Genomic DNA, 27,208 nt, shown 5'->3' with positions numbered 1-27,208 from the left:
TGCCCACAGTTCTCTACTCCACATTAGGGCTACAATTTCACTGAAGACATTTATTTGATAAATTTCACCATCATAAGCCTGGCAAAATGGTGTCTAAAAATAGCAAAGTTTAAGGGACAATAAAAAAAGATTTGATTTCCACAAAATAAATTTAGTTCACAAAGTTCAAGGCAAATTTTGAAAATTTGATATTTGAGGCAATATTTGTCAAGGAAGTATGAAAGGAAAACTTTGTTTTTATGCATTAAATTATTGAAAACAAAGACACAAAAGCATTTTTAAACACCAATAAATTGGATTCCAGTAAATACCTACTCCAGTAAATAGCTACTAATTTTAGCTAAAGGAGTATTTTAATTTCTTTATCTTTGAACGATGCTGTAGAAACCTCTGTACTGAAAAAAAGTCAGCAAATAAGCTACATAATACATCAGTAAAATAGTGCAGTTTTCACTTCCTTTAATATCGAGCAACATTTCAAAGGAACATAATCTTGTTGAAGCACCACCAAACCATCTTTAGAAGAGAATGCAGTACCAGTGAAATAACAACGCTTATTTCAAGAATTCTGTGCATACCTCAAATCCCTGCGGTCTTCCCAGACTCTCTTTCATATGTTTCCATGCAACAAGAATCTCTGACACAGACACACTGGTAGCCTTGACATCTGTAGGAGCAGCACTAGGTTCTATATGAAGAAAAATGGAAACAATAAAACTCGATTGTAACAAGTTATGTCTATCAAAGCACTGTAACTGAATTTGACAGGTGTTAACTTAATTCTACCTTATTTTTGAAATGAAGTGTTGTGGTAGTCATGAAAAGCACAATAAGATAAGAAGATAACCTTTTTGGATTTCTATACTTGGGTCAAGTCTATAATACCGTACTTATGACAACTGACAAATCTAGTGAGACAAAGGAAATCCTTTTCCTTGGATTAGGTGGCCCTATCTCAAGAAGTTAAATTGTCTGATATTACTGTCAGTTTAACGTAATGATAAAAAAAAAAAAAGGGCTATGGAATCTGGCTAAGTCTTTCTCCATTTGTCTTTTGTTGTAACTTTAAAGATTATTTATATATTTACGTATTCATGCATTTATTTATTTACCTTTGGGCAAGTTGCTCCTACAAGCCCCAGAGCCCTCATCTGTTATAATATGGTGCTAATAAGAGAACTTACCTCATACATTTTTAAAGTAACTTTTAATTGGAATAATACATATAAAATGCATAGCACTGTGCTTATTATTGTTATTCTTTTATTTTATTTGTTACCTTTTTGCAGGTACAAATAGATCTAAATTTCATTAGATTGTTTTTCCAACCACAAAACTATATTTCCATGAATATATAAAAAATGTGTTATGAATCATGATATTTAAAGGTATGCATTGGCTTTTAAGACATGTACCAGCTGACTAAGAAAGTTCCCAAAGGTCTTTGTGCTATTATTCAAAACTACCTTTTCATTTGTTTTCTCCCTTCCATGAATGACCTTTCTCACTACACTTCCAAATAAGGTCTGACTGGCATCCATCAGGAGATGCAGTATAAAGTATTTCTATTTCTGAGATTGCTGAATCATAAATATTGTGTCACAAACACATGTTAAACGAAATGACAGAATAAATGCCATACATTAGTTCAGACAGTTCTGTACAAAGTTAAAAAGCAAACAAGCAAAAACAAACCCAAAACCTACCCCATAAAAACTGAAGAGACTTTGATATGAACTATCACTGGTAAGGGTCAATCTAGTCTTTTGAAAATGTTTTAGATTCTGGGAACCACATAGTGGTGATAGCCCTCTAAGTAAGACCCCCCCCCCCCCCCCGCCAAATGCTTTATTACAGATATTGAAAGAATAATAACTATTTTCTGAGATTTTTTTCCTTATGTAACAGAAGGTGGTCACACCTCTATCTTGAAAAGGCTTTTATTTTATTAGCTGAAAAATATCCAGCTCTGTTACTGTAACAGAAACCCACAAAAGGCTTTTTCAAAGGCATATGTTTGCAGAGAGTAATGATTTTCCTTTGGTGAAGGCTTCATTTTGCCTAGCGGTTTTTCTCATCCCACTTTCCAACTCATTATTTGTGCATCTATCTGATTAAAAAACGTATTTTGGGTAAAGCTTCTACTTCTATTCCATTCCAGAATTCTGATCACCAGACTTGCAACATTTTTTGTTTTTCATTGCTATTTAATAGGAGTTAAAATACTTGACGTTGCAAGTAAATGAAGGGAAATGCTGCTGTTCTTGAGTGGGCATGATCTGATCTCCAGGATTTACGGTTTATTTCAAAGGGGGCTATATTTTGGGTGTCAGTTCCTATTCCATAGAGTTATGCTTATCTTTGGAATGAATGCCTTGCAGAGATTTGCATGCCAAATGCCTTCTTTCAGCTTTTATAGTATTGAAGCAATTACATCTTTGTCAAAGAAGATTTCAGAGGGATAAATGATTTCAGAAGCACAAAATATGTGGTTAGGTGGCAGCCTTTCTCTCTTTATCTCTAGAGACACGAATTATTTCTCCATCAGTTCTCACTAGCACTACACAAATTTAAGTACTTTTCAAAGTGAAACAAAAAAGTTAAAGAAGTTTCAAAAAATTTCAGAACCTGATTTCCCAAACAAATACACTTATTTCTGTTTAAAAGCTTCAAGGGTTTAAAAGGCCAGATGACAGCTAACAACATTTCACAGTTATATTCTTTGAGGCTGCACATTATAGATGCATCTAATTGAATGAGGGTTAATGAGTCAAACAAGAACTGAAGAGTTAATTTGGATTTGCTTCACCTTCCGGATATAAAAGTATTAGAACTAAAGCCATGCTAACCTGAACTGGCAATTTATCCCATAAAAACAATGATCTCAGTTTACTTCTAGCTTCAGTATGTGCTATTTATAGTCTCGTGAACATTTTCTGTGGCTCAAAATGTTTGTCTGGAGACAAGAGCAACTGGCTGGTTTGGATGGAAATTGGCTGTTCGGTTTGGGCATTTCATTGTAACTGAACATGGAAGGTCAGAACTAGAAGGAAAGTCATCGGATCAAAGGTCACAAAAGGCTGGCTGGGAGTTCACACCCAGGCCTCAGTCATGCTTTGTTGCCCACATAAAGTATCCATTTAAACCAACTTTCAAATTCCAGCATTTCAATTATAAACAAGAATTTCTGTCTCCTCTTGAAAAAATAAGGAAGATACCAAGCCTGAATTCTGAGTATAAATTGGCTCATGAGGACAAAGAGTTGGCCCAGCTTAGTCACACAAATGCTCTTTGGTTTGCCAGAGCCCCTACCACTCCCTATTGTCCAACACTGGGAACGCCTCACTGGTTGATGTTTCCTACGTGTGGCAGATTGAATCACGTACCCTAACTTGAAACGTTCTCAACCTGAATCCATATTCCTATGGGTCTGAACCCACTGCCAACAGGATCTCTTGAAGATGTTATTTTAGTTAAGGGGCAGCCCAAATGAATGAGGACGAGCCTTCATGCAGATTCCTGGAGAACTTCCTAAAAGAAGCAATTCAGATGTGCCGAGAGAAAGCCATGGGGGAGCCAGAAGTCAGAAGCCACTGGACCCCAGAGATGAAAGGACAGAGCAGGGATACAACCAGGAACCCGAAGGCCAGTGGGCAGGCAGCACCAGAATGTTACAGAGTTGGGAGAAAAGCTTTGCCTTGCAGACGCCTCGACTTTATTCCTCTCCTAGCCTCCAAGCCATGGGCCAAGAACTCCCCATTGCTGTGTGGTATTTGTCATAGCTGCATGGCAACTAAGATACTGTCTGACCTCATAAGCTCTTGAGTAATGGGCCTATGTTTTTTTGTTTGTTTGGTTTGTTTTTGTTTTTGAGGTACTGGGGGCCGGGGATTGAACCTGGGACTTTGTATGTGTGAAGCTGGGGCGCGCAACCACAGAGCCACATCCGCTTCCCTCGCTTTTTTTGTTTGTTTTGCTTGTTGTTTGTTTGTTTTTCAGGAGGCACTGGAACCGAACCTGGGACTTCCCATGTGGGAGGCAAGCACTCAACTGCTTGAGCCACATCCGATTCCCCTGTTCTTAATTACGTGCCCTCATTTGGCAGAAGAGAAAAATGACATGCACAAATGTTAATTTATGCAAATTCTGCTCATGACTCTGAAAGAGACCCCAGTGCAACTCAGGTCTCAAGTGCTCTTTCCTCTGCTGTACTTCTTTATTTTATTATTTTATTTCTTTGGAGTTACCAGGACCTCATATGTAGGAAGTAGACATTCAACCACTGAGCCACACCTGCTCCCCCTCTGCTATTTTAAAATTAGTACCCAAGAGACAGCTGGCTCATTCTCCATCACTTAGAGTCAGTTTTGAGGTGCAGGAGCGATTTTACAGGAAGCGTGGATTACCTCTGCTCGCTGCCCAACACCTCCAAATAACAGACAGAGGAATGGGTGGAGTAAGTGTGGAAGCAAGCCAACTGAACAGCAGTGACCAAATAGATGACGGGAGGAGCACAATACAATAATTGCCATTTACTGAGGACTTGCTACCTGCCAGTGTGTTCTTAATTCTTGACACCCGACAACCCCACCGCCACCACCCCATTTTCAGATGGGGCAGGGAGGTTGGCCGTGGGCCCTCAGGGGCACATGCTAAGGGGTGGGGCAGGGCATGGGCGCGGGCAGGCGGTCCTCGCCCCCAGCCCCTCTCCTTCTGCCCCTCTGCCTGCTGTGCTCGCCCAGGACCCCCCCCTTCGCAAGAGCTCCCTCGTCCCCTTGACACCCCACACCTGCCTTCTCCCAGGACCACTGATGCTGGGCTCCCCACCTGGGCTCCCTGCTTGGAGGTCTTGTCCCAAACCACCTACCCCCCAGTGCCACCCATTTAACCCTGGTACGGGCTTGCTGGGAACTCCCTTCATTCCTGCTTTGTAGATGGTTTAATCATCTTGAACTCTGCTGCGCCTCTTCCCGTGGGTCCTGCCATAGTCAGGCATTTCTAAAACCCTCCTCATCTCTAAACCACAGGACGTTTCCTGCCACTCTCGCTGCTGACTATGACACTCAGGGAATCTGATGCAAGCTCAGGGACTTGTTTCTGAGACTGTACCAGCGTTAAGTCTAATGACTCAAAGACTTCAAAGGATTTTCTTTATGCTGATGATATTAATTAGACCACGGATAACTCCTTCCCTCCAATCCCGGGATATGAAGTGGGCAGACTGATGATAGATTTCGGTTTTGGTTAGATAGATTAAAATTTGGAATAGTATTACCATATTCATGAATTTAGATGAAACATTTGTATTAAGTGCCCTGGCAGCGGGAGCGCTTCAAGTAATGCGGGGGGATGTGCTTGTAATGTTGAGGATACACCTGACCTCCCAGGAGGAGTGGGCACAGCATTAATCAAAGGAGAGTTTAATCAACTCCTGCGGAGAAGGGTTATGGTTTCACTCTTTAAAAATTCAGTAAAGGCAGCTGTAGTTGAACTTTATAGGCACTAATCCAAATGGATCATCTGGCAAAGACAGGAAATTATTCCTTGTATTTTACAACTAATATGCCAATTTATTAATTTTCAAGTTCACATAAATCCCACTGAGCTCAGTTGCAGCTAAGAACTGATCTGGAGAATAAGGTCTTATGAATGTTGGGTTTTAATTTGAACTGCGGTAGCTCCATTTTCAAGGGGATAATTGCATACCATTTTCTGCATACGAGGAGAGGTTTCTTGGCTTTTCATAAAAATAAAAGCAACACAATTTTTACATACAAGGCAAACAAACATAACTAGAAAATGCTAAAGCATATTACATGTAAACAGAGCTTTTAGCCTATAATTAATCCATATGTCATTTCTCTCTGATTTTCTATTAACTTTAATGAAATACTCAGGTTCTTTCACCTTCGAAAGCTAGAGCGAGACGAACTAAGTGGAAACTGATATAAGTTTGATTATTAAGTATTTCTGGTACTATAGAAATGAAAGCTGATTTGATTTTTTCATCTTGAAAGATATCACTTTCAGTTCTACCACGCACTTGTTAAATATCCCTTAGGTTGGGACTTTGCTATTAATTTGAAAAAATTAGAATTGTTTCCAAAATGAAGTCTGAAATCAAATCAAAGTTGGAAGGCATGCAATTACTTGTTTAAAGGGTACAGATATTTGGTAGAAGTGCAGTGTGCATGGAAATCCTGGAAGGCAAATCCCTCTTCTTCCAGGTTTATGCCAGATGCTGCTTGGCACTGACAGTCCCTTGGGATTCCTTCTGCTGTGGAAACATGAAAGTGGCATGGCTTGAGCATGTTAACAGAACCATCTGCAGCTCTTCTGGCAGTCTTCCAGGGCAACAGGGAACCTCTGAGTCCTGACAGGTCACAGCTCAGGGGATTTACCAAATATCAGTATGGGTAAAGGGAACTCCTTTTAATAGCATGTTGCATTCAAGGTTGCCTCTGTAATAACATAATTCTCATTCACGTTCCAGTAGACTTCCCTGAAAGGGAAAGAAACGTGGAGGGTACCGGGGTGGAGCATAGGAATTTTTGGGAGGGTGTTTGATGTGAATGTCATCCACGACAGATGTTCAGTGGAAAATGAGTTGAGAAGTAGCATTTGAAGGTGGCCGTGTAAGTCCTTGTGTTCTGCGCTTTCTTCCAAGTACCATGAATTTTGGAGGCTGCCTTCGATGCAGCACCTGGCATGCTTTCCTTCAGGCTCGCTGTCAGCCGTGCAAGCCGTCCTCTCCTCGGGGTGCTCTGAGCCTGTCGCTAGTGTTCCTGATGCGTCAAGGAACAGCTACGCCCCTAAACAGAAACGGAAGCCCTGTCTCCTCTGTCTTGTTCTTTAAGAATGTGGAGAGTGCCTACACCTGTAAGCTGGAGAAGTGCATCCATCGTCCACGTGGGATCTAAGCCCCTCTTGATCTAGAGGTGGAGGGGACATCACCATCCCAGGGATGGAGGAATAAAATACATTATAGAGTGGACTTACTGGGATTCTACTATAGAACTATTGCGCTTAGTAACAGAAGAAATTGTAGCATTGAGGTGGAGAAAGTGACCACAGTAGTTGCTGAGGTCAGGGAGAGGGTAGAAGAGATGTGATGTGGGGGCATTTTTGAGACTTTGAGTTTCAAAATGATATTGCAGGGTCAGATGCTGGACTTTGTATATCCTGCCATAACCTACTGAATGGACTGGGGGAGAGTGTGAACTACAGGGTAAACTATTACCTACGTGGTACAGCAGTGCTCCAAAATGTGTTCACCGAGTGCGACGAGTGTGCCATGATGACGGGGGAGGTTGTTGGTGTGGGAGGAGTTTGGGGTGGGGAGGTGGGGGGTATACGGGAACCTCTTATGATTTTTAATGTAACATTTTTTGAGATGTATATATCTTTAAAAAAATACAATTTACAAAAATGATGGGGTCCCAGGGTGGGGTATATGGGAACCTGTTATGTTTTTTAACGTGACGTTCTTTGTGATCTATTAACTTTAATTAAAAAAAAAAAAAGAACATGGAGGAATTTTTGAGGTGATAAACAGGGAGACCAGGTATTGGAAGAAGGCAGAAACAGACTGTCTCACGCCTCCATCGGATTAGCTGGGCTTTGGGCAGGGATACAACAGTGACTCCGTGTGAGCACCCATAAACACAGGGGAAAGCGGCCTGTGCAATGAACAGCATATTGTTTTGCGAGTTTATTACAGCCTTGATTCTTTAAAAAAAAAATAATTGTCTGAATGGTCATTCCTCTGCAGGTAAAGCAATTTGCTAAGTGACTACAGGGGGAAGTTGATTTGTCCTTACTTCCTATTTTAGGATACTTAGTTAAAAGATATTTTGAATATGAAATAAATGGACAGAATTCAATTTTAGATTTGTAAGGGCTTCCAGAGATCTTCTATGGCAAGCTCTTCCTTTTTACAATGGAGGGAGATTAGGTTCCGAGAGATGAACAAACTGCCCCAAGTTCGCAGTTGGTCTCACCAGACGTGGGCTCCAATTCCGCCGACCCTGGGCAAATGCTCTTCCTTTCCATGGTCTTGCTTTTCCTGGACCACACAATTCAGTGTTTCTAAGACTTTACTCATACTTGCACACAGAGTGCCGAATTAGTAACTTGAATTAGTATGTAAATGTCAAATATATTTGAATTATGCTGTCAGAACAAATGTAGACTTTGTCCCAATTTGCCCAAGATCTTTCATGTTTCAGCCTACCAAAATAAATGAAGGTTAATATGAAGTGTGTTACAGCAACAAGCTCAGCGTCTTTGGAAGAAAATAGGTGGATTTCCTATCTAGCTTGAATGAGAAGTCTCCAAAGGCCAGCCATTTCAAGTTCAAGGGAACACTGTATTAAAAAAAACATGGGGGCTGTTAAAAGGTTGACAAGGAGCCCACAAAGCCAGACTTCCTAAGGCGGCATTAGTGTCACCATACAAACATGTTCACGGATTACCCCAGTTCATCTCATAGGACCTTTGGGGGTGGCTGGATATTCAGTTGAGGCAATTTTAAAATTATGATCATATACAGTTCCTAAATAACCAAGTGCCTCAAAATAGATACTTGGAGTAAAACATAATACAAAATCCAACTTACACGTTCTGGATGAGGCAGCACTGGGTAGTGCTTCAGCATGAGCGCTGATGTCATGGGGCTCTGGGTCAAACCCAGCTCCGTCACTTACTATTGGTGTAAATTTGGGCACGTTACTTCCCCTTTCTGACCCTCGGTTTTGTTAAAAGTAGAATGGGGCTCGAGGTGCCTACCCCAAAATAGGTTGTAAGAGTTAAATTAGATAATACAAGTCATATGGTATTCTGGCTCTACCTGAAAGCACCTCAGAAACCTGATGCCTGAGTATCTCACTGGAACACGGATGATTCCTGGTCGTGACTTGACTCTACTTCCCTTCTCATTCTTTTAATAGGATGAACTTGCTCTACTGCCCCCACATTTGGCTCTATTTTTTAAAAATACAAGTCAGCTTGTACAGGAAATCTACATCTTACTTAAATCAAACACTAACTCTGCTCTTCCATATCCAGATGCCCTTCTTTATTTCCTTTCATGAACTTAACAGAACCCCAAGTATTAATAATTAATCTTGAGTTACTCAAATCACGTAAGTGAGCACTAGGAAGGAAAAGAGTCTCTTTATATTGATGATGCTCATTTGGAAGGTCAAATGAGTGATACCTTTGGTGGAATGCTTTCTCAGTTTTGTCAAATTTAGGGGATGTAGAGCCTTGTTTTTGCTTGCAGGGCCAACTGAAATTCTGAACTTGACTAGAAGAGGGACCAAGAGGAAAAGCTAATGTCAACGAGTTAGCTCTATCAAGCTTATTAGTTAGCTCTATCACTCAGAAAATTGCACTTTTGTATTTTTTTAAAGATTTAATTTTATTTATTTCTCTCCCCTTTCCCTCTCCCCCGCCCCCACCCCGCCGCCCCGTTGCCTGCTCTCTGTGTCCATTCACTATGTGTTCTTCTGTGTCTACTTGCATTCTTGTCAGTGGCACTGGGAATCTGTGTCTCTTTTTGTTGCGTCATCTTGCTGCATCAGTACTCTGTGTGTGCGGTGCCATTCCTGGGCAGGCTGCACTTTTTTCGTGCTGGGCGGCTCTCCTTGCGGGGCACACTCCTTGCGTGTGGGGCTTCCCTATGTGGGGGACACCCCTGCGTGGTCCAGCACTCCTTGTGTGCATCTGCACTGAGCGTGGGCCAGCTCATCACATGGGTCAGGAGGCCCTGGGTTTGAACCCTGGACCTCCCATGTGGTAGGTGGATGCTCTATCTGTTGAGACAAATTTGCTTCCTGCACTCTTGTATTAAAACATGGACAATACAAGGATTTTGACGCTGGAAGTTGGGTTTGCACTTTAGCTATCCTACCTATTAACTATAACCATGAGTCAGTCAGTTTTACAGCTTTCTCATTTGTAAAATGGATATATTGCCTTCTAGGTGCTGCCCTACCTTGTAATTTTATCCTGCAATTAGATCATGCATGTAAGAGCAGCATGTTATAGAAAAACCAAGGATTTACTTGTTAGACAGACTTCAGTTTAGTTACTAATTAGAAGCTGTATGAATTTAGCAAGTCACTTAATTTTTTTCTGTGCCTCAATTTCTCCTTCTGGACAGTGGGATAATGCCTATTAGACAAGTCTGTTGTGAATATTTGATGATGTCACGTGTTAATATCTTCTAACTGAGAGTATTGTCTGATATTTTTTTATAAGCATAACGCTTTGTGCATGGATTTAGAAGTAAATATTTATTGGGCACATGAATGGAGTCTTTGTTTAAATTTAGTTTACAAAAAATTTAAATTTATGTGTTAAAATAAAAATGATCTAAATCTCAAACTGAAAAGGATTGGCCAAATGTCCATTCAGAAAACAGAATCTACTGCAGGTATTACTGAAATAGGTACTGTCATGGAACCATGAAAAGATGTCTGCATATAGAGTTAGGTTGTGAAGAGCATAAAGCAATACACATGGGACGTTCCATTGCTTTATTTAAAAATCCAGAAAATGGCTTGGAAAAATAATCTATTAAGATTCTTATTTTCCCTTTTGGCTTATCCACATTTTCTAATTTATGTACAATAAACTCTCATTATTTAGAAAAGAAGATAGTAAAATGCTGTATAAAAATAAGAGAGATTAGAAAACCGACCTCCTTCTGCTGAGCAGATGACCACAATTGGACTGAAAGGCCCGTCGCCTTTATTGTTATAAACGCCGACCTTCACTTCAAAGGGAGTGAGAGGAGGGACGCTTTCATCTCGGTAAATGAACTTGGAGGCTTCAGAGGACGTCACCATCTTTTCCTTCCAGCCACGTGTTCCATTGGGTCTGAAAGCCACGATGTAGCCAAAGCCTTCCCCATTCTGAAACTCTTCAGATACTGGCTAAAGAAAAAGAGGCAATAGATTACTGCAAAATGGCACTTACATTTTTTTCTTCTCAATCTTTACTTCTTTTTTATTAGGAACACTAGAGAAAAGGAGAATCTCAAATATGTACCATAAATTAAAAATCAAAGTATTTCAAATTATGTTAGCAATCTTTGGAAACCTAAAAGGTTTTAAAGGAAAGAGATAAAAAATTAAATGATATCAGTTATCATTTAAGAAAACTATCCAGCGTACCTCCAACTAGTCATGTATATGAAATAAAAGTCAATGGATTGCACACTAGAATTAGACATGTTGGGGAAAACTGCCATGTGGGCCAGTGGTTGGGAAAACCTTATCACAGTTAATGCTCTCCAGAGCCCTTTGCAGAGCAAATCTAGGCGATATTAACGTGCCGCCCTTCTTCTAGTATTTTTGTGTTTTCCTAACATGTGAAAAAATTTGGACTATATTTGTTCGAGAAATTTCCTGACTATATAGTTTACATTTAATTTTTGTAAAGGTTTACACATTTAAAATTCAGTAGTAGGACCCACGAGAGGTTTACACTAAAAATAGCAAGGCTGAAGTTGAAAATAGGTAGGAAAGAAGCAAAGCTCCACTCCCCACAAACATGTGGACTGGACACAGAGGGGTAGTTTCCAGAAATTGAGCGTCAATGGCGCACATAGAAAGAACGATGACCGAGTAGAGTTAGCAAGGTACCAGTACTGCCTCCCACGGAGCTTGACTCGCAGCAGACCAGTCTGTAGATATTTGTTAAATACTTGTTGTTTTTTAAAAATTTTGATTTCAGGAAAAACAGTGTATGGAGTGGAAGAAGAGATACAAAGTCTCTTGCATGAAGGCTTACAGGGCGGGGAATTCCATTTAGAGACTCTGATCTCAGGGAAGTCACCCCCGGTATGAAAACGAGGAAGGCTGGTTCTGGCAGTTCTCCTGGGGCTGCAGCGGCCCGTGTTCCTCGACCTCAGCTACGCCGACGTGGCTTGGGCCTCCGCGCCCGGCTCGGGTGCGCGGGTGTCGCTTGCCCCTGGGACACCAGCGGGCCTGACGCTGGCGCAAAGGCTCTTACCTCCCAGGCGATGACCAGCTCGTGCCTCCTGCCGCTTCGGCCGCTGACGTTGGTGGGCGCTGTCTTTGGCACTGGGGATGAAAATGGGCGGGAGAGAAGAGGATCAACAACTGTGCAATGGAAGTAAACTTAGGAGTGAACGCGTCCCCTCCTCAGGTTGGGTAAAACCCTAACACAAGCAAATCAAAAGTTTTGTTTGAAGCTGGACTGGTCTCACTAAATATTAAACCCAAACACTTGTGACAGATACTCTTGCTTTCACATCTGTGTGGGACAATTTGATAGACATGTTTCATGGCCACATCCTGTACCCCCAAAGTAATCGTAAGTCCTCCGAGGTTGTGGTTTCTCTAGTATACTAAATGCTGTAGTTAAGGACATCTAATAATGGTGGCTGAATGTCACTGTGCCACTGCTCTTCTCCTCTTCGCTAAGTGGCTAAGTGGCATCTCTTCTGTCTCTAGCCCGGGGCGGGTCCCCTGGAAAGTTCACAGATTGTGGCTAGCATGACTGCTTTCCCAGATACCAGGAAGCCCCCCATTTAAAGAACTCTTAGCAACATGGAGCCAGAACCTACTTAAATGAATAAACATTAAAGGGGAAAAAAAGTCAAGAATGAATTTTCCTGCAAACTGCGGAATATGTAGGCATCCAGAGAAAGTTTTTCAAATGAATAACTGTTAAAAGAATCAATGTGTCAAAGTAATAAATTTCCCCTTCACTGCACCAAACCACAAAATCTGCAGTTGAAAGGGAACATTTTCAAATGAAGAACTGTTAAATGAAGAAAACTATTAAAAGAAATCATTTTCCAGGCTATGAGCCTGCATTAGCAATTTTACACTTCAGCATTGCCTTTATAACCCAGTGCATGGTATTTAAACGATATGGATACACTCATAAACAATAAATTCACTCTTATATATTATGTACTTCGATGAAAGGCTATTAATTACTGGTAGACATGCACGCCACATTTTATATACCAGAAAAACAGATGTGGGCTTTGTGTACTACAAAAAGGGAAAAAAAAATCTCTTCGGGGAATGGAGGTGGAAGAGTAAAGCCTGTGGATATACAATTGGCTTCACTGAAATAAATGACTTTTATTTACTAGATATTCAGAATTCCAGTGTCCTTTGATACGTCTTTCCAGGAACACACTTGCATGTGTAGAAGTCTACATATACCAAGGGGCACCAATGTTTTTCTCTCACAGTCCTACACATATTAAAGAATTTTCACATGTGGAATTGACTCTCAGGGACTTCCTCTGAATTACACGGAATTGGATAAGTCTTTTCTTTCAGTCAAGAAATCCCACGGGATTCAACTAAGAGAAAATGATGGTCTGAGAGGACTACATCAATGTGTCCTAATTTATATGAGTAATAAATCATTCATTTTTATTTTATTAAATCATTTTAAACTCAATTTATTATTGAGTTTTTTGTTAGTAGTCATAGTTATTGTTATAGATAACAACGCATGCCATCCCACTGTGTCCCGACACGGTGTCTGTAAACCCTTCTTCTGTAGTCATAGCTCTGTGTCTTTGTGCGAGGCACACAAGAAGGCCTAACTGTATGTGGACAAGGACTGTTGCTAATCTCAGGTTTCTGAATACGGTGACCATCAATGCACAGTCAGGTACATGGTGGAAGAAAGTCAATTTGTTGATATCATGACATCTGGCTCCTTACGGTACCATTTTTGGATGTGTAGACGCACACTGCACTGGAATACCTCACTCACACCCTCAGTTAGGACTCTGAATTTTTTCCTTTGAGGATAACATCCTAGGAGCACGGCTTTCTGTGAAAAGACTAGACATTGAAGAGGTGTTGCTATTTTATCTCCCCCTCCAACATCCTCTGAAATGAAGATGCTCGCAGCTTCTGGAGGGGCGTCTCACAGTAGGTTGTAGCCTCTTTAACAGGCATTTCCTGAAGCCCCTTAAGAGACAGGAACACGATGGCGTGTACGAGATTATTTACACCTATTTCAAGTCAAAAGCTTTCTTCTCAAGTTCTGGCAGTGTGTCTCTACTGTCCATTAATGCTTTTACTTTTTAGGAAATATTTTTAGATTTTTCAAGAGTTTTAACATTCTGAGGAAAAATGATTTTAAAAAGCTAGCTAGGGAACAATTTGGTGAAAATTGCTGTTTGAACAACTAAGGAAACAAAATAAGGCTTTCAATGATTTAATTAATTTCTGTACGGGTAACTTCCCCATCGACTTTCCATAAATGACCCAAGTTCTGTAAAATTTCTTTTATTTGAAATCAGCTTTTGACGTTTTCCCACTGCTAAGTTCCTTTCAAGAGAAGATGGCCCCTATTCAACGTAATGTACACAAACAAGACCCTCCTTTCCTTATGCTACCTACAATTAATGTATTAGAAATGACACACACAAAAAGGCATCATGGTTCACTGTGTTTTAATAGTATATGTATTTAAGCACCAGCCATTCAAACAAAAAAAGCTTAGGAGATATAACAGGAACTACTAATAGAAAACTTACAGCTTCAATAGCTGCAGCTCCGTCGCTGTGTTTTGTTTTCAGGATCACCGTGTTTGAACTGAGTAATTCTAGTTGACTTCAATGTCCCAGTGACAGGCAGATGATCAGTGGTACCCATTCCCTTTTCATGTTGGAGGCGCACAGTTATTATCTCTGCATTCAACAGTTTGGAGTCTGCTGATTCTAATTACCCCCTTAATATTTATAAAACAGCATATTCTTAATATGAAAGGATTTGACGTTCTCTTTCAGAGGCTTTCTGGTGTAAAAGTTCTATAATTCTAGTTAGAAGCATAAAATTAATATCAAACATCTAATAGATGCTTCCACTGATTTCAGAGAAATACAAGTGTATTCAAAAATTGGATATATTTTCAATAAAATTAAAGAAAACCTGATTTAGAATTAAGCAGCTAGTCCCATTTTCCCCCTTCTCTGCTATGGATAAATGTCATTGAGTTTATTATCTTGGAGAATATAGTTTACATGCACAGTTAGCAGGATAAACTCTGATTCTTCTGAATTTCTTTGTGGGCAATGTTCCTAAATGAATACTTTGCCTAAGCTGCAAGTGATTATGTAGGGCCTTATCCAGCATGTTGAAATACAGAATATATTGTCTCTTTCCATCTTCTACATCGGAAACATGATGTAAAATGACCAAAATTGAGTGTACTACCTCAGTTTAAGCATGCTTAACTGTGAAAGAACTCTTTCTAAGTGTAATTGTTTGAGCAATTCAGACACACTAACATGCTTAAATTAGCATGCAATTAAACAAAAGAAGGATGAAATCATTTGTCCATCTTTTTTTCTATTTCCTTGAAAAATTTCCAATTTCTTCTACAGTATGTTTTTACATGGCTCATTAAATGATACAGCCTTATTAGAGACCTGTGAGAGGCCAAGTAATTTAGGAGTTTAATGGCAATCCAGTGACTGGTTTGGAAAGAACCATTCAGAAGAATGGAAAAAAGGAAAGGGAGCAGTTTATACTATACAGATGGAAACCAAGAGGAGAATTTTAAAAATGGTTTTGTCTACCTGAGTTGAAGTATATAGCACATGGATATTTTAGTTATCTGACCATCTTTTAGGATCAGTTAAGAGTTACATTTAAAGAGTTTCAAAATAAAAAATACCAGTGGGGTTTCCTAAAGAGTTGAATGAAGCTTTTATTCTTATCCATTGGATAAGGTGGACTACACATATGTTAAAGTTTTCTTGTGGGAAGGAGAAAGATCTGGGCTTGACTTCCCACTCTACCTTCCTAGCTGGTTGCCTGAAAATATCAACTCCTTCAGTTGCCTTATGGAAATAATAATGGCATTTACCTCTTAAGGTTATTTTAAAAATACGTAATTACAGCACCTGGCACGACAATTAATAAATATTACCTATAATTATTATCTACTTAGATGTAAAGAAAAAGAAGTGGACAACTTTTCTATGATAAACCCTAAAGTTCAACCCAAGTCTATATTTATTGATCTTGAAGAAAATATCCTTTTGGGAAGTTTGGATAATATTGTTTTGATAGCACCATGGAAATTGAGCTTTCAGTTTTGGCTCAGCATGTTTAAATTTGGAAACCCAGGCAATCCACACTTTGTGATTTGCAAATCACAAAGGATATTTCTGGAAATGTAAGGCTTCTTTCATTATGAACTTTCCCGTAAATGACAACAATCAAGAATGCAGAGGTGCGCATACTGAACGAATGGTGTTCACCTCAACTCATATTCTCTCAGCTTTATTCATATGTGTCCACAGGTGGTAGAGCCAGAGGATGGGTAAAGTAACCTTCGAATGAGCTTTGTTGATGCACGTAACATGTACAAAGAGGAGAAGGAAAAGCCTAGAGGAAGAAGGGAGCAGTCAGTGGGAAGAGAAAGCAACTCAGAAGCCAACACCTTCGGAATAAGAAAGATCTGGGTTAGAATTCCAGCTCTGCCACTTGCTTATTAGGTGAATTTGTGCAAGTTTCATGAAGACTTTAATTCTGTTTTCTTATCTATACAATGGGTATAAATAACCTTTGCTTGATAGAGTTGTTGTGACAATTAAATGATACAATGAAGGACAAGTGGCAAGGGCAAGTGGAATGTGTTTAGTGAATAATGAATGCTGGATGGTGTTATGGAGATTAGGAAGATAGGAAAAGTCTAACTTGAGCATCTCACATTCACTCTTGAGTTGATAACCTCTCTTTGCCCTTTTATCTTCGTGCTATAGGCTTTCATGTTCAAGTCTTCAACTTCTCTTCAATCACTTTGCTCTCATCCTTCCTTCTTCTTCTATACCTTTGCAACAAAGAGAAGCTATTTGTCAGAAAACCACATGACTAACAGTTTTCCTTCTGAAAGGTATTTGTTCAATTACCATCTCTGCTTTCAAACTGCTTCTGAAACTGGAGCCTTATTTGTTGATTATATTTTGTAGAAAGGTCTTACCTGGACCAAAGTGATTTTATGATTTAAAAATAGTCTGCTACTGTTTTCTTTTTATCCCCCTAATAACTGAGATTTGGTCTTAGAGGTCTATTGCTTGCCTTCTCTTAATCTTATTGAGAACCATCTCTTCTATTAAAAAAAATTTACTCAGGTTGAAATAATACTATAATGTTCATTTAATAGTTCTTTGGAAATAATTTTCCCAGTTATTTCAGCTAAATCCTCCATATTTTTGAGGTAATATTTGATTAGAAACAGACTAGAGAGAACTTTAGAAATCCCATAGCCTATGCCTTTTCTCTGCATTCACCAGTGCCTGACAACTAGATTTTCTAATTTCCCCAAGTAAATAATCCTGTCCAGATTCATGTTTGGCTTGGCCTGCAGTGCCCCATTAAAGATCTTTACTCTACAAAGTTAATCTGCATAATCCCAGAGGAAACTAATCCAGCTCTAGTTTATATTCCAATGGTATTTTATTTTGACCCTTCCAGAACTTTTGAACTTAACCAAATTCCTTATAACTATCATGGACAAGAGGCCATGAAAATACATTAAGAAGAAAGCAAGATCCTTACAGGAGTAGGAAGATAATGTATAGCCTAAGAAATTGTAATAGGATATTAAATTAATCTTTTCTGGATTTGTAATAAGTTCCATGTAACCCCAGAGGATGGGTAGGCAAAACTACTGACTTGTTAAGAAATGGTAGTACAATATGAATGTGATGAGCACCATTCAATTTTCTACATGAAAATGGTTAAAATGGAAAATTTTATATTGTATATATGTTAAGAAATTAAGAAATTAAAAAGTAGAACTGTACAACACAAAGAGTGGACCCTACTATAAATTATGAATTATAATTAATAATATAATCATAATAATATTGGTTCATCAATTTGTAACAAAGCACCACACTCATGCAAAAAGCTAATAATAGGGAAAACTGTGTGTGAGAGGTGGGATATATGTGGGAACTCTGTACTCTTGGTATGATTTTGCTGTTAACCTAACAACTACAATAAGAAATTAAAAGAAATAGCAAAACCCAAAATGTATTACCCTTCCTTGTCACCCATCTCCAGCTCATATGTACAAGATTGTGGCATGAGGAATGATGTTTTGTAAGAGGGTTGTCATTCCAGCAGATCGATAAGCTGTGGTATGTACCTCCATCCCTTACTGTCAATAAAGAAGTGGGGGATGTCATTTCCCTCCTCAAGGTAAGTGAGGAGAAGACCAAGGCAACTGTTTTGAGTGAGCACAGATGCTTACCAAATGGGGAGCTCAGATCTAAGCACCTGGCTGGATGAATGTTGAGCTTCAGAAGCTTGCAGGATGGCCCTGCCCCACACCGTGCTATGAGAGCAGAGGCCAGTATATTTCTTGAGAGCATCCTTTATTTCTAGAGTTAGCGTTTTGATTTTCTAAAGGCTGCAAAAACAATATATCAGAAATGGATTGGCTTTTAAATAGGGATTTATGAATTTATTTATAAGCTTGCAATTCTGAGGCCATGAAAGTGTCCAACTCAAGGCTTTATCAGGGAAAGCTTTTCTCCCCAGCAACCAGCTGCTGGTGGCCTGGATTCCCCTCGCCTGGCGAGGCACACAGAGAGGCTCGGGGTGGCATCTGCCAGCCTCTGCCTTTTCTTCTGGGCTCTGCTGCTTTCTGCTTTTGGCTGCTCCTTCCATGCTTTTTCTCTCCTGAATTTTGTGGCTTTCTCTTTCAGTTTCTGGGAGGTTTTCTCTGTGTCTGTGGTCTCCTCTCTCCAGTTTATAAAGGACTCCGGCAAGAGGACCAAGACCCACTCTGGGCTATGCCCCGCTGAAGAAATCCAGTTAAATGGCCCCCAAATGAATCCAATCCAACCCAAGAGTCTCACACCCACAGGAATGGGCCAATTTAATTGTATGGGGTCCATAAAAGACTCAGACTACCCCAGTAAGGCAGGACAGGGATGCAAAACAGTTTCTGTGGGCTAAGTGGACACTTTGAAAAGCTTGAGCAGACTTCTTGGGACCCTATCCAATAAAGCTGTCTGCTAGCACAAGGATGCCCGAGCAGAACAAAAAGGAGAGAGGCGCAGCTTAGGGGCCAAAGGAGTGTCACAGAGAACTGCACAGCGTTGTCATGGCTCTAATAGCTTAGGGCACCTGCGAGAGAAAGCAGTGAGAGAAAGCAGCCTATCACGTGGGCCTTTAGCAGCCGTGGGAGGACCACATGTCACACCAGCTAAGCAGAACTTTCCCCCTTTTCATTGTCTGACCGGGAAGGCAGAGCCCGTGGGTCAGGCCTGTGTGGGAGTGGAAGGGGAGAAGCATGGAAATGGACACAAGATTAAAGTTTTAATTTAAATTAAACTGGAATTTTTAATACCTGAAAATGAGACAGTTCTAATCTCTAAAAGTACCTGAGCTATAGTTTGGCGCTGAAGGCAGAGATGGAGCATAATGGAGAGCAATGTGGGCGAAGAATAAAAAAAAAAAAAAAAAAAAAAAAAAATCTTTTAAGTATAAACTCTACTACAGTTCAGACTGTGCAGTAACCAGTTACTGTGATATAGTGCTGAAAGCGTTAAAGGCTAGGAAAGGGTCTCAGCCGGTTGTGTTCTTGACACTTGCATTTGTCTGGGTGAGCATGGAGCTCTTCTGCGTTGAAAGCATACTTTCCCTTGTGTGGCCAGAAATATATGTGTGCTATTTTCTCTTTCTGAGTCAAAAGTGAATGGTGGAGCAGAATACAATGTCCCAAGCAAATGGAAAGCTATTTGCATGTGGAACAAATTTTTTAAGCAAGGTCTATCATTTGGCCCTTTTATTCCTCTCCTCCTTTTGTCTATGCTACAAGGACCAAAGATAATAGCTAGACTCAGACCTAGACACATATGAAGAATGGAAACACAGCATGGGAAGGCCAGGCACGGGGCAGGGATGGGGATTTGGAGGAGGCAGGCTTTGTGCCCAGTGCCCCGTCCCAAAGGACTTCCCTGATTCCCAAGCCACCCAAGAGGCTGAGTGGCCCTGAGAGGCGACAGTCTGCAGCAGGGAATGCTCCCCGCAGGTGGGGGGAGGCTTGGAGGGCCTGCAGGGCCACGAGCCAGGAGCAGTGTGGTCCTACCAGGCCAGACACCCACGTCTAACTGAAAAGGTTCCTCAGTAGGAAACAAGTCACTTACGTATAATTACTATGGCTTACATTCCATTGAATACAGTAATAACTCATGGAAGGGGATAGTAATACTGCTATAACAACAATAAAAATGCAGCTGCTAATTTTGAGCATTTACCATATGCCAAGCCCTACGCTAAGCTTTGTAAATACATGATCTTTTTTAATATATCGATGAGAAGGAGTAGCTTGGGATATTAGCCCCACTTTTAAGTGAGAAGACTGAGCCCTAAATAATGCATGTATCTTGCTTATGTTCACACTGCTATATGCTTATTAGAGAAGAACATCAGTCCAGATGTGCCAAACTTGAAAACACAGGCTCTTAGTACAGGTAGAAACTTCTTACCTTAAAATATACACATAAACACACACACACAAATAAATATATGTGTGTATGTGCATATATGTGTATACATGAAGTCCATTCTAATTTGAAATAAACAAAATGCAAATACGGAGACTTATACAAAGAGCATTGATAATAATAGAAATTTTGTACTACAGAGAAGGCCAGTTCTTTCTTAATGACACATTATGTGGTTAACTCTAACTTTCCTTTCACTTCTCATTCAACAGTTAACATTATAAGTTTGTACCTTATAGAATTCTGAAGTTCAATTAAATAAGAGAATTGTTCCTGTGTTCATTTTTTACCTGTTTTTTTTCCATTTCTACCATTGTGTATTTTTCAAATTCATTTCCTAATACATGATTTTCTGTTTTTGAGAGACATCTTTTTAAATAATGAGAGAAAGCATTTCCATTACTCCTTCCCAAATTTATACACTGCCTTGATAGAGAAATTAAACACTGAGTAATCTATCTTTATTTCTATCTCTATCTCTGACAAACTAAGTCTTACAAGAAAATTGCACTATAAATAAATATGAATGTGCATAAACATAAAAATGTACATTTGTATTTCTATTTTGACATCCTAATAATAAAAATCAGAACTTTTCTCTATTGACAACTAAGTGTGTTTCAGTGATTGGGATGTTCTGAATATATCCTAAAAGAAGACTGCAAAGAAAAATTAACATTTTTTTCAGTTGTGTGGGAAAGGAACATTTCTAAATGGTGGAAATGTCTTACTAAAGATGCTCTGGTATTTAGAATATACTAGTAAATAAGATTTTAAGGGGACATAAAACTTTCCACTTGACGTCCAGTGTGTGAGACCTTTCCTCTCCTGGGCAGCTCTGTCAATTTTCAAAGTTTCAATGCCCATTAGATAAGATCACCTTTTAAAATACTGGACATGTACTTAAGGAGTCAGAGTGCATCACTTGAGAGACTGTCTCAGGATGCTGGTGTCTTGTCTCATCTGTGCCGCCCGGTGAAACAGGCACCCGAGTCGGCACTTGGCTCAACACCTTAGTAGCTCTGGCCCAATGTGGTGCCAAGCACAGGATGCACCAAGAGGCAGCACCAGCACCCCTTGGCTTGCTTACAAAGGACAGTACTCCATGCATTTTTCATGCTGTTTCTCTTTTCTTCCATTAGGTTTTAATGAACTAAAGTATGCCATGTATATAGAATGCATGATAAAATGGAGAGATGGGCACTCTCATTGAAGAAGGTGCAGAAATAGATGAGGCAGAAGTCTTTAAAAATGCATCTTCCGAATACAATTTAGCTTGAAAAGTAAAAGTGTGCTAAAATGTTTTCTAATAGTACAAAGAGATTTATGCTGTAAAAAGTGTGAAAGGATTATTCATCCCAAACAGATGATTTATTTTGGAAATGAATATTTATAGAATGCCTCTGAATTAGGCAATAATCTTCACCTTTGTTTAAACACAATTAACAATATGCTAAGTAAGGCAGTGCTTTTTAGAAAATATGTGAGCCTAAGTACTACCGTTGGCAGTCATTTCAATATCTGTACGGTGAATACATCAAACGGGGAATGACTAACCTGCTATGCTCTTAATTAATGAACACCTGTACTCAATGAAAGCCTGGCTGATTTTACGGAAGCTTGAAAATCCAACCAGGCAATTAATGATCAATTTAAAATTCACATAACTGAAAAAGTAGCAGAAAAAACAACTTGGGCAAATCACAAAAGCAGAAAAGTTGGGTTTCTGTAGATACATTTTTTCCAACATTGAGGTTATTTTTATGTCTTTTTATTTTCTTGCTTAATTTTTATATGGAAAGCTGGACATCCCCTGAACATCTTTTGTATGGTTATTTGCACTTAATGCACTAAATCAACAACTTGGGGCTTTCTTATCTGTGTCTTTTTTTCTTTCTTCATTTCTTTCTCTCTCTTTCTCCCTTTGTCTCCTTTTCCCTTTCATTCTCTCATTCTTTCTTGTTTAGACCAGACCTTGTATGCTTTAGAGAAAGAATTGACTCTTTCAATAGATTATTTTAATTACTATCAGCTTCATGTAGTTAGAAGTAAAAAAAATTACATTTTTAGTTCAATTCTTTAATTATAACGGAACGGACAAAGCTAATTCTGTGGCTTTCATGTTCGTGTGTCTGTGACCTGGGTGTTTGTATGCGGATGGGGGTATAAAGGAAAAAAAAAACGCTCCTTTTAATCTGTCAGCAAGGCTCGACTGAAGACAGGAGCCAGACCCTGTCCATGGTGCCAAGGAGAAGCAGTGCACAGGGACGACGGCACCCCTTTCTCAGCCACTTACTTTAGGTTTTTTAAGGTTTAAGTTAAACAGTAAACATTACTGTCCAAAAGGAATACAGTTCTTCAGCTAAAACAGGAATAATGAGGCAAAATTGTTCTGAAAATACAACAGAAAAATGTTTACTGGTTTATTTTTCCAAATGAGCAAAAGGCTATTTACAAATAAGCAGACCTGTGAAGACGTGCAATGAAACAGCAATCCTATCATTGTGTGAAATCTAAATGGGGTAAAAATCAGTAAGGCAAATTTGATCTCTGAGTTGTTTTTTTTAAAATAAATATATACATATAAACAATTATATATATATACTGCAAAGCTACAAAATACATGAAACAAATGTTGACAAATTTGAAGGGAGAAATATATAGTTATACATTATTAATAGGAGAATTTAATACAATTTTTTTCTTTTTTTTAAAATTAAAGTTAATAGATCACAAGGAATGTTACATTAAAAAAACATAAAAAACAAAAAACATAAGAGGTTTCCATGTAACTCATTCCCCACCCCCACCATATAATTTTTGTAACTTTTATTTTTTTGAAGATATATACCTCACCAAAAAAATGTTACACTAAAAAATATAAGAGGTTCCTGTATATCCTCCCATCCCCCCACCCTCCTCCTCCCAAACCAACAACCTCCCCCATCATCATGGCACACTCATCGTACTCGGTGAACACATTGTGGAGCACTGCTGCACCACATAGATGATAGTTTACCCTGTAGTTCACTCTCTCCCCCAGTACATTCAGTGGGTTATGGCAGGATATATATTGTCTGGCATCTGTCCCTGCAATATCATTTAGGACAACTCAAAGTCCCAAAAATGCCCCCACATCACATCTCTTCTATCCTCTTCCTGCCCTCAGCAACTACTGTGGCCACTTTCTCCACCTTGATGCTAAAATTTCTTCTATTACTCGTCACAATTACAGTTTTATAGTAGAATATCAGTAAGTCCACTCTAGTCCATATTTTATTCCTCCATTCTGATCTCTGAGTTTTAAACAAACTTGCTGATATAACAACAGATACATTTTACTTTTGTCTGCCTACCACGTAAGCACCAAATTTGTCAAAGAACACTTGATATTTAATAAAACAATAAGGAATGTAAAAATTAAGGTGTAGGGGAGGGGTATTTTCAAAAGGAAATATTTGGATATCAGTTTACTGTAAATAAAACCTTCTAAACAGTGACTGCACATTCCTGATACACACAAATACTAATGACTAACAGGTACTCCAGAAATGGCAGAACTTAAATTAGAGGTAATTCAGAAACAAGGGAGAAAACAAAACAGTAATTAAAGAATGAAATAACCATCTCCATCAACGTAACACCGACAGGAGGGATGAAGTGAACAAAGCCGGGTTCAAGTTCTCCCCAATGTTTTCAACGGGCTGTTTTGTTTTGTTTTTGTTTCCTTTCTTTAAGCTTGCATACACTAGATTATTATAATTCTTCTTTTCATTCTAAATATTAATATTTTACCCATTAAAGAGATGGGTCAGGAAGAGAGAAAATTCCTTTTAGAAATTTCCTGCCAGGTCCATTTAGGCCAAACCAGTGACAGCAAGGCTGAGTACACTTATATTTTAAGGATTATTGAGATCTATGCTACTATTGAGTGCAAACTTGCCTTTTTTTCAATCCCTATAGTTACTACCTGCTCACCCTCACCATTTCTCTATTGTTTTCAAATTGTTCTCACCAGCATTAGTGATGTTTGTGTTTTCCTAATTAAGTGTCTTACTTGGTACTTTCTTAAAATACAATTTTATAGGGATATGTAAGATAAATGTCAATATGACCTGGTACAAAGTAATCAATGATCTACTAAAAAAAAACCTCAAAGCACAACTTTCTCTGTTTCTGCAAGGTGATAGTAAAAGTATTTTAAACTGTAGTTTTAAATAAAGTGGTTAATTTCCCTCATGTGTCATTAGAAACATTCTATCAGAGTTACTTCATTCTACAGGATCTGAAGAAAGCTAGGCTTTCTAAGTCAGGAAGCAGACAGCTGCTTCTATTACACCTAGACTTTAAGGAGGTACTAGCAGGTCAAGGAAGGACAACGTTTGTCTTTGCAAAGTTAATTCATTCTAGGTGGGGGGGCACCACACAAAAGAGTTCTCAGGAAGTACACTGTAATTAAAGGTAAGTGAGGTCAAGGGAGAAAAAGAAGGTGAAACGACCCCTTAGGAATTGTACGGATATGCTACATTCAATGAGCATGTAATTAGAAGATACTGCTTCAGTTTCATGATATCTTGAAAGATGGATGTGGGGCTTGGGAGGAAACTGAAGCATCTAGAAGCCTGTATTTGGGGGGATCAACGAGGGAAAGACCTGAAAACCAATACAAGATTTTAAAGAAAATGATTTTGTGGAATGAATTAGGAAAAGTACGCTGAGGCAAGCAATAACCGTTCACTCAACTTGCTTTCAAAGAGGTCAGAGGCATGCCAAATTCAGAATCCTGACTCAGTTCTCACCTGCTTCATTTGTGCGGATCATTCGAGACGGGGTGCTTGGATCTCCGGTCCCAATGGGGTTGGTAGCTACCACCCTAAATTCATATTCCACCCAGGGATTCAGGTCTACTGCCACGGCGGACTCCATGTCCCCTGTTATCACTTCGGGGACTACAGAGAGGAAAGAGATTGCATGTCACTAGGAGGACTGGGGAAGGCGCTCTGAACGGCGGTGAAGGAGAGCACGTCCACCCTCAGAACCAGCAGGCTGATGCCCCCTTCCTTACAACACACAGGCGTGGCCCCAAAGGAAAATCAGTCTTCAGGAATTAAGCACTTCTATATGTCCAAGTTTGCTGGCAAAAATTAGAATTCTTTTCTCTCGTCCTTATGTATAACTTGTCATTTTCTACACTAAACATAATTTCATCAACCCTGTAACCCCAAACAAGATGTCATGTAAGGCTATAATTTAATAATTTTTTCCCCCAATCTCTTGGGGAATTTCTCAATCAATTTGCCTCTCCCAGGTCTGACAAACATGCTAAGATGCTTGGCAGTTCTAAGTTGAGATTAAGAATGTAACTTCCTAATTTGAAAGCTCTAATTTGTGCGATCTAGGAGGAAGCTCTGAATTCTCCGTGGAGTAACTTTTGCATTACATTTAGATGTTATTACATTGAAGCACTAAATTGTCAAAGACAATCACCATGCAGTAAAATATTTTTTACATAGCAAGTAAACTCTATTTGGGATGGCTTTTCTGATTCACAAGTCTGCACTGTCTAAGAAATGTTTCTAGAAGAACATTTGCTGGAAGGATGAAACGGGGAAAAAAAAGGGAGAGCTTTCCTCATGGTGTGCAAAATTCCTCTGGATTTGCATCAGTCCTGGCTTTCTGTTTAACCATGGGGGTGGGAGGGGGGCCCCTGATCTGATGACAACACAGTTTTTTATGACAGAGTGAATTAAAGGCATCTTAGATTTTTCATGAAAATCTCTTCTGAAATTTCACCGAATGTTACTAAATTATCAGCTCTGTGAAGGTAAATGACCAGTGAGTAGGCAGTGTGGACCCTGGATAAGTTCCACAGGACGCGGAATTGATTTTTTTTTAGGCAGTGAAATGAACACCTGGAGAATAGTTGTGCCCATTTGCTGCACTGGCACCTGAGTCACATCCTGGCAGTCAAAGAGGTGGGGCGAAAAGGCCACTGTTCAGTCTGTAGTTATTGAAACACTGAGCTGTGCCCTGCCAAGCTCAGAGGTGGGAAGCAGGGGTCACCTTCCCAAAGGACACCACGTGGTCACCGTTTCTCCCGGCTGCTCCGGGGCCTCCTCACCGCTTCCTTTACGCTTGCTGATGTCAGTCACCTCAAGCAGCCGGAGGCGTCTGAGCTGTCCCTGGTCATCTGCATTCTCATCCCCATCGAATTCTGCACTTTTTCTCTTCTGCCCCAGCTCCCTCCCTAATTCCTGACCTTTGGAATTCATGGCCCGTCATCAACAAAATCCCCTACACACTTATTCTCTTCTTGAAACACTCCTCCAGCTTTTCACTTTGATAGAAACCTAAATCCTCTCCGGGGCACCTCTCGCCTGTGGCCCTCTCGTGTCTGCTTTTTCTCCCACAGCCGCCTCTAATGGATCTTTCTCATCAGCAAACAAGCAGGCAGGTGTTTTTTCCCCCCACCAACAGAAAACAAAACCCTCTTAGCCTTTCCTTCCTTCCAGCTTTCACTCAGTTTCTCTGTTTTCATAGTTTTCTCTTTTCTATTTCTACTTATTTCCTTGGGGATGATGTGCAGAATCATGGTTTTAAATAACAATTTATATGCCCAAACTCCCTAATTTATATCTTTATGCTGTATCTCTCTCCTGCACTGCA

The 27,208-nt window shown here is 39.6% G+C and overlaps 1 protein-coding gene across 2 annotated transcripts in view; it reads right to left on the bottom strand.

The window, feature by feature from the left end:
* The window catches only part of CNTN5 (contactin 5), a 1,236,361-nt gene that overhangs the window by 33,529 nt on the left and 1,175,624 nt on the right, over positions 1-27,208 (bottom strand). For both annotated transcript variants that reach the window (XM_058289033.2, XM_058289032.1), the window contains exons 18-21: positions 25,342-25,491; positions 12,022-12,092; positions 10,706-10,940; positions 579-688 (exon numbers count right to left, since the gene is read on the bottom strand). In XM_058289033.2, the coding sequence (XP_058145016.1) occupies positions 579-688; positions 10,706-10,940; positions 12,022-12,092; positions 25,342-25,491 (566 nt within the window). The remainder of the gene's footprint in view (positions 1-578; positions 689-10,705; positions 10,941-12,021; positions 12,093-25,341; positions 25,492-27,208) is intronic.

This window comes from Dasypus novemcinctus, chromosome 27 (assembly GCF_030445035.2).
Source record: "Dasypus novemcinctus isolate mDasNov1 chromosome 27, mDasNov1.1.hap2, whole genome shotgun sequence".
NCBI lineage: Eukaryota > Metazoa > Chordata > Mammalia > Cingulata > Dasypodidae > Dasypus > Dasypus novemcinctus.
The sequence above is the reverse complement of the archived record's forward strand: the minus strand, read 5'-3'. Positions and strand labels throughout refer to the sequence as shown.